This window comes from Taeniopygia guttata, chromosome 8 (assembly GCF_048771995.1).
Source record: "Taeniopygia guttata chromosome 8, bTaeGut7.mat, whole genome shotgun sequence".
In the NCBI taxonomy this organism is placed as follows: Eukaryota; Metazoa; Chordata; class Aves; order Passeriformes; family Estrildidae; genus Taeniopygia; species Taeniopygia guttata.
Window position 1 is genome coordinate 11225817 of NC_133033.1, and position 14952 is coordinate 11240768.

Below are 14952 nucleotides of genomic sequence, written 5' to 3' on the forward strand. Positions count from 1 at the left end.
TTGTCTGTTAACAAATTCAGGCAGTTACTTGTGATAGAAGCAATAATCCTGAAAAACAAAGTATTTCTAGAATGAAAGTTTAGGAGTTGAGTAAAAATCTTCTTCTGTTGAGTTCTTTGTGATCTTAGGGAAGTTGATTTCAACCTCAGTTTATGCACCTGTGAAATGGGCTTTTACTGTGAAACTCACCAGGATGAGGATTTATTCCTGCTTGTGAAGTAGTTTGATAGTCTCTGCCATATAATACATGCTAAGTGGCAGGGTGTTGTGCTCTGGCTAGAAAGTAGAATAAAGATACTTAGTACAGATCTCAGTAAAATTTACAATTTAAGAAATTATTTTCCTATGCTGCAAATATTTCCTTCCTCCCTCCCTCCTAGACAACTGTGTACAACACAAAAAAATGTTAGTATCTTACTGTTCTGTCAGGCATTATTGAACTATTAAAAAATGATCTTGTCATCTCACACTTCTTAACAGATTATGAAAGAAAAATGACTAAAACTTGTTCAGACTGTCAAGTTCCTGCCAAACTGAAACTAATGAATCACCCTGGCACTGGTAATTAGCCAAAACTAGATGATATGAAACATATAAATAGTGCTAGGGACCATGTTGCCAAATACTTATATTTATACCCCTGAAAGTAGTTATTGTTTTATTCCCATGAAGTTTTTAATTAAATTCTATCCAGCAGAGTAGTATAACACTGTTTTTATTTCAATTCTTTCTTTAACAGCCTAGATATATAATGAATGTGATTCATGCCTGCTAGTTACTGATTTTGATATACATAGTAGGCAGAATGAGCTTGGTGTTTGAGAAATAGCTGACGCCAAAAGTGGCATGGTGCTGTTACGGGGATTGAGTAAAAAGAATTAGAGGAAACTGTTCAGTCCTAGTGAGAGCTTTTGGCCCAGTGGGGTCTCAGATTTGGCAGTTCATGTCCTCTGATCTCAACTTTCTCCTCTTCTACCTTTTTTTTTTTTTTTCCTTTTTAAACTGGGAATGAGCCTGTAGGTAGACTTCTAAAGTTAAACTCCTTCACTCTTCTGCTAGAGGATCCTCTATTCATGAGAAGGGTGATTTTGTTCTTGCCACTGCCATCTAGGCTAGTCAGATACTACAGAGACTGAAATAAAATGGAACAAAAGCTAATATACCATGCAAGTCGTCCAGATAAGAAACTCTAAAATATGTCTTGCTGTGTACCCCTCACTGAGTATGTGAAAAAATGGGAAACATTTAAAAGATGTTTATAACTGAATATACATTTCTTATGTAAATGTTGTCAATATCAAAACGTCTACATTAGATTAGCTAAAAAAATAAAAGGGTTGATTGAAATTTATGCATACGATATGTCCGTGTTAGAGAAACATTTCTTTTGTTAAGAGACAATTTGCATTCATGAGAACTGAAAATTAAGAAGGAATAGGATTTGTTTCTCTGCAGAGTTACTAATTAGTGTTGGTTAAGCTCTCCCAAATGGTAGGATGTCTGAGTATTTAAAATGTTGATGCAGACAAATTTTGAGACCAACTACAATTTGGTATTCATCCCTGTATATAGCCTCAGACTACTCTGTCATATCCTAATGACATGTAGAATTTCTGGATTCTCAAATGCTAAATTTTTAGTTTTATCAGAGGACCCATAACAAAATCCATTTATCTGCAGTAAAGGAGATTTTACAAAAAGCAGTTAAGGACAAATAGCACCTGGGTTTGGTTGTTTAGTTTGTTCTTCTAATGAGCAGGTAAAGAACATAGGGACTTAAGGGAATCAAATTACTTTTAGAAATGCCCTGTAGAATACTCGTGGCCACTGATCAGATTTCTTAACTTGGTGCTTCAAGAAAGCTAAAACTATGAAAAGTGTGTGCTTTGGTATTTTTCAGTATTTTTACAGTGAAATTTAAAGAGCCACTGAAATGCCAGTTTTCAGTAGTCTTTCCCACTGAGAATGCCTATTGTTGGATCTCATGCCTTCAACAAAAATTGCAGGGGAACTGAATACTTAATACAAACGTCCTTTGTACAAGTTGATAAGTAAACACTGTGGTTTTGCATATGGCTAGATTTTTTTTTTTCCAAACCAATTTCAACAGATGCCTTAATTCTGTTCTGTTATAAATATTCCTTTCTCTCATTTGAATGTTCTTGTTAGTGCAGACTCTTTCTGGCTAAGCAACAGAGAAAAATATTTGCTGTTTTCCTTTTCAAACATAAAAACCCAAAAGGTCATATTTTTTCTTTCATCTGGTAGTACAGTGCATTTAAAGAAAAGAAATATAAAAATCAGGTGGCTTCGTAGTGAAGGCCAAGAAATTTAGCTACACAATCTGAATTGTTTTCAGGGCAAGGGCTGTTTAGAACAACTCTCTGTGAGAAGCACATAAAGCTGATTGCACTGTTTTCAAGTTCAGAACAGATCTGCACAAAATAAAGGAAGTAAAAAGTGATATTCAATAAACCAGGAAGATAGGGTATGTGGAAATCAGATAGCAGCATCATACAAGCAATCTTGCTTCCTGCTGTGGATGTTTTGATTGAAGCATGCTTATGTAGTGGAATGAGACTCTAGATTCCCCTTTAAATATTTGCAATATTTTAATTCTGATTTGCAATAAATAATATGATTAATCCATGCTCCCTCTCATTGCTTTATGATTATCACTTGCACTGCACATCTTGGCTGCTCTTAGCACTTACAAGGCTCTGATATATAGCTAAATGTTTCTGACTCCATCTGCTACAAAGAGAAGTGACACAGAAGTGCTCCCCAGCCATTTTATTGCAATTTAATGTAAATCTGTTATAATGCAGATGATGAAAAGTGCAGTGGCTTCTATGAATTCTGAGAGCTGTGATTGGGTTGTGGCTGCTGCGCTGCCCTCTGAAGATTTGCTGGGTTTAATTTTACATTGCAGAGCCATTAGCTGGCTGAGGTTCCTCACTGAATCACACTGCCAACAATACTTCTTCATCCTCCACTTCCTTTTCTCCTCGCAGTGACCTCCTTCACCCAAGTTTTCCAGCCCAGTCTCTCATTGCTTTTATCTTACAAATTGTAACCTCCCAGTACATCAGAACACAGAGCCATGCAATTGACCCCTGCAATGGATTATTTTGTTAACTCTTGTTTGTTGGAATATCATAACATCCCTTCCAATTTGCTGCGGGCTCATTGTGATTCTCACTGTTGTGCAAGGACAGATTCATCTTACCTGGTTGCAGGCAGAGATTGCCTTTACCATGGCATCATGTGTGATCTTATTGTCATCGTGTAAAATAAGTGATGTTAAATGTGTTCTGTGCTGGTTAGTTGGGAATTAGCTGGTAGATGGGACTTGGGGTGATCAGATTCTGTCATCCAGCATTAAATGTTATACACTTATGTATAGGCCCTTAGGCAAATGATACTTTTCCTTCTGTATTTTCTGTAAATGTTACTGTTTACAATGATAGAATTACCTTCAGTATGGTAATTAAACTGTGGCAAATTAGGTAAACCTAGAATGTAATTAAAGTACAGTAAAAACACATGTAAATGACAATTGTTTCATTCCTACAGGGAAAATGTGAAAATAATATTTTCAATAGAGTATCAATCTAGAATTTTTACACATGCCAACTGACATGTTTGTCCTTAAGTAATTTGTCTGGAAATAATTGACTGCAGTATTTTAAAAAAATAGCTAGAAATAAGGAGAACATCCTACTTTCTCACAGGTGTTTCACCTGCAGACTGGGGAGTTACCCAGGGAAAAAGTTGTCATCTTTCTGTGATTACATTCTCCAGTCCAGCTGACTGGATAGGGTAGAGGTGGAAGGGCAGGACTAATTACAGGCTTCAGATTGGTTGAATTATTAACAATGGAGATCCTCTTGTCTGAAATAATAATGCCTTGCTCGGTAAATTCATGAACCTGAAATAAGGCAGAATGTGGTGCTGACTTCACCAACAATTTAATCTAAAGTATTTAAAGTCACAGAATGAATTCTGTTGAATAGAATGATCTGTAGGGCTGGTAGTGTTTCCAGTAAACTTTGTGTAGTGTCACTGCAGATGGCATTTTCCTTTTGTGTGTTGTCATCCCTAGAAAACTGATGATTTTGAGTGAAGACTTTGGTGAGGATGTTTACATAAAATCTTTACTCCAAATGCAAATAAAATTTAAAGTTGATAGATGTTTTTTGAACCTTAAAAAAAAAGGCTTTTTGTTTTTTGTGAGCAAAACTGACTAATTTGCAACCAGTTCTAAAAGAAACTCTGCAAACCTCTGAAATGCAAATTTATTTAAATAAAACAATTCAGTCACCTGTCTCCTTGTGCTCCTGCAGCAAGGTGACTACCAGAGGAATAATTTCACATAAAGCTTTCTCAAGTGTTTTTCCTTCATCCTCCAATTGAAGATATGTATTTTTTTATTAAAACTGACTCTCAATTTTAATAATTTATTTCCTTTCTTCTTTTCATTACAGAGGAAGTCCATTGTTGCCGTGAGTTTCATTGCAGCATTCCTCTGTCTCATCATCATTCGTCTCACAAATGAAGTAACTTTCCCTTTGATCCTAAACTGCTTTGGACAAACCAGAGTCAAGTGGATCCCATTTTCTAATGGCCAAAGGCAGCCTCTGAAAACTCATTATGGATATATAAATGTAAAAACACAAGAGGTAAGATCTGTTTTTAACAGCCTGGCAAAATGGAGCAGTAGATTTCTTTTTCTCTGATCTCATCTAATGCTTTTCTACAACCTGCCCAGTGTAAAAACTGAACAAGGGCATTTCTGAGTAAAGTGGCTATTTTAGAAGTCTGCTACCACTTAAATGACCTTTGAAATTTTAAAAATTTCTGTCATGTCTGCAGTGGAGGAACTGACCTCAAAATCACCCTTTATTGAGTGAAAACTTGTTCATATAAACAAGAAAACCTTTCAGATTAATTTCAATCCTTCAATCCCTCTAATGCAAAAGGGAATTGTCTTGTGTTTGTTGTAATAAGGTCTTAAAAATGTTTCATTTTGCTTGGGCTTCCCAAAGAGGAAGTAGCTTATTTTTGTTTGTATGGGAATGAAAGAGGAAAAGGGAGCAATATGTGAAATGAGCATATTTGAGTCTAGTGAATGTATAAAGCTAGAGGTTTACTGTTTTTTTCTGGAAGTATTGCATTAATACTTGATAGCTATTTCAAAACTAGGTATGTATTTGCATTCTGTACTTTAAAACTCACTGATGTGTATCTGCTTTGCAAAATACTTGTCTGATGAAATTAGGTTTTACAGGGACTCCTGCTTTAAAGTATCTTAATTGTCAAAATTTCTAGTGCCACTTTTGGGTTTTGGTGGTGGTGGTGCATTTTCTTCAGACATTTCCTCTTTGTAATATTTGTAAAATTGAATCTTTCAAAATAAGGTAACATAAAAATTGAACTCTTTCTATAGTTTGGGATCAGTTATAGCAGTGTCAGTCATGAGAGATACTATCAGTCTTCCATTAACTGCTAGGTTTTTTTTCTATAAAATTACAGTTATTAATGAGTGAAATTCATTCACAGAACAGCTTTATAGAGAATGAAAATACTTCACCACTTCATTATATTTAGCCCTGTAAGTGTATTGGATTAGTTAATTATTATCCTACCTTTAGTGGGTGAAATGTTAGTTAGAGTTTAGTTAGAAACTCAGAATGAGCAAGAGGCAGTTTTTAGGAGGCAGCTTCTTTTAAGCATATATAGCTTTTAATCATTGTTCCTGTAAGATGTAGTCTATTTTGGAGGCCCAAGTACACTATCTATAAATCAGAAAAAGGACACGTGCCTGAAAGGAGAACTGTTCAGATGCAAATCCTAGTCCCAGTGAAAGGAATGGGAGGTGCTGTTGAGCTCAGAAGGGTTAAGGCTTCATCCAGCATCTTCATCCCTCAGAAATGGGAGGGCAGCGTGTTCTGCATGTCCCTGGGTCCTTGCCACAGTGGCAGGTGTGGAATCGGAATGAGGCAGAGCTGCCATGGTCACTTGATCACTATCAGACTGAACTGATAACTGGAGAGGACAGGAGCATGCTAATCCATTTTTATTCACCATTGCCTTCATCAGACGTTAGAAGTAGTTTGTGAGGGCCTTAATTGATTCTTGAATTTGATAACACGCTTGGAAGTTCTAACAGTAAATGGAAATGAATGTCCTGAAAGCTGGTGACCGGTATCGATTTGTAAGACATTTGTCTCAATTTGGCTTGGGTCATGAAGGACTCCTTAAACTTTGTAATTTTAGTTGTTTTCCCTGTTGTATTTGCAGATTACATTAATATTTGCTAATGAAAATGATAATGAAGAACCTGAACATGGCTTGCTTATTGTAAATGCACTTTTGACTTAATTATTCCCTGTGCAAGGGAACTTTTGTTGTGATGCTCACGTGAAAAGCTTCTACATAGCTCATGTTCCTAACTCACACTCATAGCTTTCTCAGACTATGATTTTAGAACACATATTACTTTGTCAAATAAGCATTTGTATACTATTTCTATTAGTATAGCCAGAAAATCTCAATTGTTAAATCCTTTATTGTATCAAATACATTGAATTTCTGCTAATTTCCTAAAATTTAGATATTTTCTATTTTTTTTTTTTGTGCTGCTGTGGTACGTAAGATAAGCAAAAAAAAACTATTTTGTGAGACAGGCTTATGCCTCAAACAGATGTGGCCAAGCATTTTTGCAAAATGGGACACTTGATGTCTCTTCAAGGACCAAATGGTGTGAGGAAACAGTACCACAATGAATTATTAGAAAATAAAGTGATGGAAGGGAAAATAGGAGGGAAGGCTTTTAGAGATGTGAATTTGGGCTTTTTATCTTCTCTTTTATTGAAGGAATCTTTTTGCAGAATTCTTTGAATGAATTCTTTGTTGAATGTGCTCATATTCTCCTTTGAATCCTGTCACCCCACTGGTGTCTCCTGCTGTCTGATGGCACTCCCTCCTGTTCCTCAGCCACTTCTAACATCCTTCTTCTTTTCTTCACATTTGTTCTCTGTTCTCCTTTACCTGTTCCTCTCAGGCTGCACTCCAAGGTCTGGCTGCATGCCAACTCCTTAGTGTACTTAAATACTTAGAAGTAGAAGGTCAACAAACGAGAGGAATTAGGGTAATTTGCCACCAAGGCAATCAGTCATCTGAAGTGACAGGGAAGCTAGAAAATCTAGAATGAACTACTTCTCTGCCTTTCCTGTCTCTCTATTGCATACTTATTCTCTGAAGAAAAAGGAAAACCAACCCTAACTAAAGAAGGCCCAAGATTTCAAAATTTTCCATAGCAGTAAATGTTTAAGTTAGGAGGAGCTGGTTTTTTTGGGGGGTAGGGCTGAGTGGGATGAGACTTCAAAAATCTTATGAGATGATCGAAAATCAATTACTAGGTTAAAGTGGTAGTGATCAATCATTTGTATTAAAAAAGATCAGGAAATACGATGATACGAACATTAGTGTTTATCTCAAGTAAAAAAAATGATGTGGCTGTTATTAGGGATGATCAGAATAATGCCGTAAAGACACTTTTCAAGGTGTTGTGTATTTGACTTGACACTGTAGTATTGTGGAAATTTTATTATTAAAAAGTCTGAATAAAAGAAAAAGATTAAAACTAGATGTAATGGAGTATTTAATATAAAATGCAAAGAGAGATATAACTTAATCCACAATTAAGGCTGTACATAATACAGGGTTGTTGCTATGGTTTCCTTGATTTGTAGCCATAGCAACAGCTTTGGGAAAACTGTCTTTATGTACAGTAAATACATTAGAATTGAAATACAAATAGATGTGAAGTGTTGTATATACTGGGCCACTATATCTAGACACATTTTAGTTTCACTTTGGAGGTATTTCTGAAATAGGGGATTCTTCACCTAGAAAATTTGCATTCAGAGCCCACCCTCACTTCCCTCAGTAGGAGAGGATCTTGTAATAGCCTTCCATGATGTGAGCTCTTTTCCCTTTTCAGTATCCACATCTGAGGTGACTTCTTGGGATTTGTGGGAAGCTGTGCCTGCCTGTTTTGCAATATTGCTGTCTCGCTCAATACATGAATTTTGACCTTTCAGTGAGAAGGAGGTGTATGAACAAGATGACCTTTCTTTCCCTTATTTCCTCTTCCTCCACTTTGTGCCTGTGGATTTTTGGTGAGAGGTCCCATGAAGTCTTTCTTTAGGAAATGTCATGACTATCATGTGTTAGTTATTTTTATCCTATTCCTGGTGATTTTTTTTTCAGAAAATATTAATTTGATACAACTCCATCGTGGTAACCCAATTGAAACCTACTGGAATAAACTTCACCCCCCACCCACATCAAGCTGATGTAATGACTCTTTTTGTATATCAAAAATGGGGAAGCAGATAAAAAGAAGCACGTAGAGAAAATACAATCTTCCTCCTTCTTTCATACCACTCCTACTCTACAAAGAGTTCTGGCAAAATTAATGAACATCATGTATTTAAATTGCAGCATTATGACATCAATTTAAAATCCATTAGCAGTTTGAAACTTTATGCTAGGCAAGTCTAATAGTGTTCTTGGATATTTGATTGTGCTTGCTGAAAGGTGAATATTGAATAGATTTTTACTCTACCGTCACTATTAAAATAATATAGCATTTTCCTACATACGTAAAATCTGAAATATAGCTGCAATAACACTTCAAGCATAATTATAAAAGTATATTCGAGTACTGAACGAAGATTAAAACTGTTCTTGGAAAAGGGTAAGTTCTGAGATGACCTAAAATCCCTACATTAAACTGCAGCTGTGAGATCTAATGGCTTCCTCTGAAATGAATTCTGAGGGAGCAAAGAGCCTTTGTGTCGTGAACATTGAAGAATCCTGCATTACAGTGATGAGCACTAGATAAAAGGAATGTGCACTTAAGACTTCTTAAAAATCCTGTCATAACTGAAAAACTCACCAGTACTGTATTGATATTGAAGAAATACATTTGGATCATATTATCCCATACCATTTTGTCCCTAAGCTGAGCAGACCTGGGTACAAGCATTAATCGCTCACCACTTGTGGCACTCACAGCTACAAACATGTGTGACTGGATTGCCTAAATCTGGTTCCCTTTTTTCCCTTTTTGCCAGAAGTTCTGTAATAGAACTTGGCTTAAATGAATGGAGGTTTCCACAAATGAAATACCCCTGATATGAATATTAACAGGAGGCTACAGACCTTCACGTTGTCCCTTTTATTATTCTTTTTAAAACACAATTAATTAAGTGCACTTAAAATTACCTGAAATGTAGAGGAAAATTAACATAATATGCAGAAATACAGGCTGTGATGTGGTCTCTGGCTGTAAGATAAGGCACATACAATTTCAACAATAGCAAAACCACAGTTGTGAACGTTGTATATGTAATCATTAGATGGACCTGCACCAATCATTAGATATAACCTTCTTACAAAACTCAAAAAACTAGATTAAAATATTATGAGAAAACCAAAGAACGGGATTGATATTTTAATATTAGATCCTCTTCCAACACGAGAAGAAAGAAAAAATTTTCAAAAAGACTGAAATTTTATAAGAAACTATAAAAATCTAAAGCTAGCAACCAACCTGGGAAAGTTTGTTTTGCCTCTGTTAGTAACGGATGAAAATGACACTATGAAGTGTCAGTGCAGAATATTGGAGTGCTATTGGAGAACAGCTTTGATTTCATCTCAGAAGAGAGGGTACCAGACTGTGAACTTGAATGGTGTGTTCATCTGTCTCCAGAGATGCTTGTGTCATGCTCTTCTTGGGAGAAACTGAGTCCTAGAGAGGCTAAAAAGCTGCATCAGCCATAACTCCCTGGGCCAGAAAGATACTTTAGTATTTAATTTCTGACACATCGATGACTTCTATCCTGTCTTTTCCTTTGGGATCTTGTTCTATGTTACAAGATATTAAGAATTCACAGGATATTTTTGGTAGTAAAAGGTCATTTGTTTCATAGTAATTTATCATTTATGTCCCTTCTAAGACACGTTTTTTTATCACAGTTGCACAGTTACTCATTATTTCAGCCTCAGAAATAATGTAATAATAATAGTAATGAAAGTACAGCTAAACATGCAGTATCTCCTGGATATTTTTCTGTTTCCATTTTATAAATTTTCAGGAACAATTTTCTTTGGAAGTATTGCAGAAGGATTAGTTACATAACACTTTACATGACAATCACATTGCAAGTTGAATTTCTGAGAGGTGTTCATATGGAGGGTTGATGGTTCCTGTCCCCCTGCCCTTGTTGTGTTTCCTTACTGTTCCAGAGTTCCCATTCCTGGCTCTGGGAGCCATGGGCACATACTCAGAAATAAAATTCCTGCCAAGGACTTTAACCACCAAATGAGCAGCTCCAGGAGCACATAATCTATTATAGAAATAGATTTCACTGAACAAATAGATCTCACCAGAATCCTCACTGTCCTCTTCCTCTTTCCAACCCTCTTTTGGCCTGGAAGAAGAGAGAGTGATCCAAACAAGCTGCAAGGTCCACTTGAAACCACTCAGGCTGTTACAAACCTACAGGAGAAAAGGGAGCACAGATAAAGCGTGTCCTCAGCGGAGCAAATCCTGCCAGCTCAGCCATTTTCCTTCTGTATATATATGGAATTAGCTTAGGTTTTTAAAGCTGCCACGACTCTGATGGTGTCTCATGAGGAAAAAGTCAAGTGCCAGGATAAATATATCAAGTATTCTATATAGAGGAATTAAATCTGCTCCACACAGAGCCTCAGTGTGATGAGTCAAGCAGTGCTGCCTCTTTTAGTGCTGTGCTTTAAAAAAAAAAAGCTATGGGACTTGAGAAGAGATTACTATCAGCCAGTGAGCTGTGCTTTCGAAAGTCAATCTCTAAAGAACCTGGGCTGGTAGAAATAAATGTCTGTGTTGCAGTCATGGGCTGGATTGATCTGTTGAATGGAGTTTATAGGTTATATCGCAGAAGGTTACTCGTATCAAAGATTTGCCATCCACCTTGGTTATATGTAATTTTCAGAGATTCCTCCCACCTTTGTGAGGATTTTTTTATACTGCTGCTGAAGGGTAAGGGTCTAGTAGCTAATGTTAGTCTCCCTGTTGAGAAGATGCCAGTTGTGTCCTCCATGTGAAAAGTGTGAACAATGTCTCCCTAAATGAGAGACATGATACCTAGAAAATTGACTGGAGATCATCTGGAAAAAAATCTGAAAAATCTTTTCAGAAGAAAATCTGATTTTTGCAGTTAGCTAACTTGATAGGCAAATTTCTATCAGCAATGTTTAGTTTTAGTTTGAATGGCAGGTGGACCAGAACAGTGAGTGGAATATTCTTGACTGAGACCAAACCTCTGGGGAAAATAGGAAAGATGTAATGAGCAGATGAGAGTGAGGCTTGTCAAGGTGATGAAGGAGGAGCTTAGTGATTTTAATCTGGATGAGAACTTAACTTCTGTTACCATGACATGATTTCAGCTTTTGTCAGTAATAGTTGCCAAATGAACGATGGGCTGTTTTGCATTAGTGGCAAGCAAGGTGTCTCCTTGTTGTTCCAGTTCATCAGCTGGGAGAGCAGTGCTCTCTCCTTTCCTCCTTGAATATCCTCCCACTGCTGCTGTTTAAAAATGAGGATGCCTTCATCAAAAGAAGCCCGGTGTCACCCTTCTGAGTTTATACTTGGAGTCCATTTCTCACAGAGATTCAAGGTGTCTGTTGCAGCAGAGCGTCACTAGTGATGGCAGCTGAGGTACACTTTGTACTGGTGTATAAAACACACCACAGAGTAAAAAGAGCCACTAAAAATGGAATTTTGCTGTTATAATCGTTCTTACACAAGGGCTTCCTGCTGGCTGTGGCAATCGGTGAGTTCAGCTCTTTGAGCTCTTGCCCAGCACAGCTATTCTGGCAGAGCTGCACAGCGCAGGGCTGACCCAGAGTGTGGATACTCCCCGCAGGGAGCCGCGCACGGACGCGTGTGGGTGCAATGCAAACACAGCGGCCCGAACCCGCTCAAGAGACAGACTCCTAACCCTGACAGCCGTGCCAATTGCTGCTTAGCTTTAAAGCCACAGCCATCTTCCTTGAAAGCCTTTGCTTTCCAAGTTTGCTCCCGTGGCCATCTGTCACAGCCTGCGTTTGGCAGCTCCAGGTTCTGCTGTGGGGCTCTGCAGATTGAGCAGAGTTTTGTCTTTTGTTTTGTTCTCTGAGTGGATGGAAAGTTTCATTCACATGAGCATTTTCTCTTAGGCTTTTTGTTAGATTAAAATGTGAACCTTAAATGTATATTTGAGTTGTTAATCTGTGCTGTCTGCTCTTAAACCAGGATGGAACAGGTGGACTGGTGTAAGTGCTGCATAGAGGGAAATGAGCTCAGAGACCCTCTTGGAGCAGATGCAAATTGTACAAGCAATAATTGCTTTTCTTGGGATAGTTGCTCTTGTCTGGTTGAATACATTAGTCCATACTACCAAATATGTGTTATTTGGTCTATAAGAGACCTGTATGAATGTTGTATCAAAAACCTCATGCCCATTAATGGCATTACTTATGCTGGCAGTATGTGCATCTTAGAGCTCTACAGAGTAGACTTACAGTATTAGTTACAAGGAGCTACATTTTCTGGGGGTGTAGCTGTAAATTTTGTACTCATCAAAAATAATTTTATAACTACCTCTAAACCAATAATTTGTATTCTCACCAGTGTTGGACAGTTCATTGCAAATGGTGTCTGTACAGCTGCACCCTAAAATGAGGACCAGTTCAATATGGGGAGGGGTGGGAGGGAGAAAAAGTGAAGTTCTCTGTTACTTGCACTATTTCTTTCTTCCATCTTTATTTTTCTTTCTTTCTAATTGATATATTTTCCATAAAGAGCTAGTCAGAGATTACAGTAATCTCTCAGTTAGGAAAGCAGTTGGCCCATTAGATGAATAAAGACCGTGTAAAATGAAAATCCCCAAATGAGTGCAGAGAAATTACTGGAGTGATTTTGGGATTGTCCTCTTAATAACAACAATTCATCCTCCTTTTTAATCCCCAACCCCAGGGATGCACAATGCTTCCTTTACCTTTTCATACCAGGCAAGTCCTCTTTTCTGAAACTAATAGCATCATTTTTGAAGTAGCACTTCTTTATTTTGTCTTTAAGAGTTTCTTGTAATTAGGACCCAGAGTTTTGGATTTGAAATTGATGAAAATGCTACCAGTCTTAGATCAATATTACTCCAGGGGATGGAACCTGCTCTGTTCCAGTTAGAGACTGAAAAGAGCACTCAAGGGTCTCATATTAGTATTACACCAGCCAAAGTGCAAGTTGGTTTGGGCTGATTTCCCTGGTTCTAATTCAGTGATGCTACTACCCTCCTTCCTTTCTGCCTCTTTCAGTGCTGGTACCTAGGATTCACATTTGTAAAGAGAAAAATACAATTTCTGGAGTGCATCAAGTTAAAAAAGTATATTTCTAAGCTTTACACAGATGCCTTCAGACGTCTATGAAATACCTGCATGCACAGGACTCACTCCAGCATAGTTCCAGGGCAGTACACAGCAAGCTTAGATCAGCACTGGCAAATATCCTACAGTAGAAATTAAATACCAAGGTGAAGGATAAAGTCTGGCCTTTAGGTAAAAACAATAACCCTATATTTGATGACATACAGTGTCTTATGGAATTGATCAATGAATGACAGTTTTGTTCTCAGGTGTTTTTTGTGTAATTAATTTTATTGATTTATCAACACTTTCTAGCTTACAATACAGTTTCTTGTGTCATCTTATTCCTAACATGTAAAAGATTTGTAATGTGATGCTATTTTTTATTAGTTCTTCCTTTTTAGAATCAGTCCAAAACTGCTGACTTTTCTTCAGCTTCCCCTCCAGTTTGGCTTGCCCTTTACTTCCAATAATTTCTTTCACTAGATCATCAGATTTCCTCTTTCCCCAAAATATATTACTGTTTATGCTTTGAAGGCATAGATTGGAGATGTAGGAGATAAGAGGCTGTTCTTAAACCACCTACTGCTGCATTCTGCTCAAGGTTTGATTCCTGATGGAGTCAAGATGTGGCCTCAAGAGGAATATATTGATCCAGTCTTCTGGTAGCAGGCTTTGGAAGAGCATCTGGAAATAGGTTTCAAATAAAAAGAACCTGTGGCAAAGTTGTGTCTTGGGTCAGAGTTCTTTTTAAGTTTCTTTCTGATGTCCTTACTAGAATGGCTTCTTTTTCAAATGGAGCTCAAAAAAAGTTTATTTGAAGCCATGTCAGTGTTTTCTAAAGGCTGAGTACAGGCCCTTTCAGTGTTTCCAAGGCTGAACTGGCTTTCCAAGTAGAAGCCAGAAAAATGCACTTTTCTCAGACACACAGCAGATGGTGCTTCTTCATTAATTGTCTCCATGGCAAACCTTCAAAAAGTTCCACAGAAGTGCCTTGGAGGTAGTGGGGTCATCCTTTGGGATCCTCCATGCTCGTGAGGTTACTCTGGAGCTGTCCTGTTCATTTCTGCTCCAGCTGGCCCTTGGTGTTGAATGTGCCTTGTCACCATCAGTGTCAGTGACAATGGATGGAGCTGATGACATTATTGTAAGGCAAATAATGATGATTAGCGTTGATCTTTTACTCAGAAAGGAGTGGGCAGAGGAACAGGAACTCTGATGAGCTTGCCTCCATTTCTGTCCTGCTGGTGTATACCAAAGTATTCTTCACTGCTTCAGGATCATGTTTGTAAAGGATTCATGTTTATGAAGAGCAAGTAACATTTTCTGATCAAGTTACTTGTGGTTGTGTTCAAAAATCAAAAGGTTATGGTCTATTGACTGTCATAAAATGATTGTGAATCTGCTATCCCAGAGAGATTACCTCTTATTACCATTGTATTATAGCCAAAGCTTCATTGTCAGAACAACAACAAAAATAATCTTTGCACTGCA

General features: G+C 37.5%; 1 protein-coding gene across 5 annotated transcripts in view; it reads left to right on the forward strand.

The window, feature by feature from the left end:
• ST6GALNAC3 (ST6 N-acetylgalactosaminide alpha-2,6-sialyltransferase 3) overlaps positions 1 to 14952 on the forward strand; it is a 274004-nt gene that overhangs the window by 95829 nt on the left and 163223 nt on the right. For all 5 annotated transcript variants that reach the window (XM_072933070.1, XM_002190404.6, XM_032749872.3 and 2 more), the window contains one exon: positions 4488 to 4682. Coding sequence is in view for 4 of the 5 variants with exons in the window: in XM_002190404.6 (XP_002190440.3) it covers positions 4488 to 4682 (195 nt within the window). In the remaining variant the exon portion in view is untranslated. The remainder of the gene's footprint in view (positions 1 to 4487; positions 4683 to 14952) is intronic.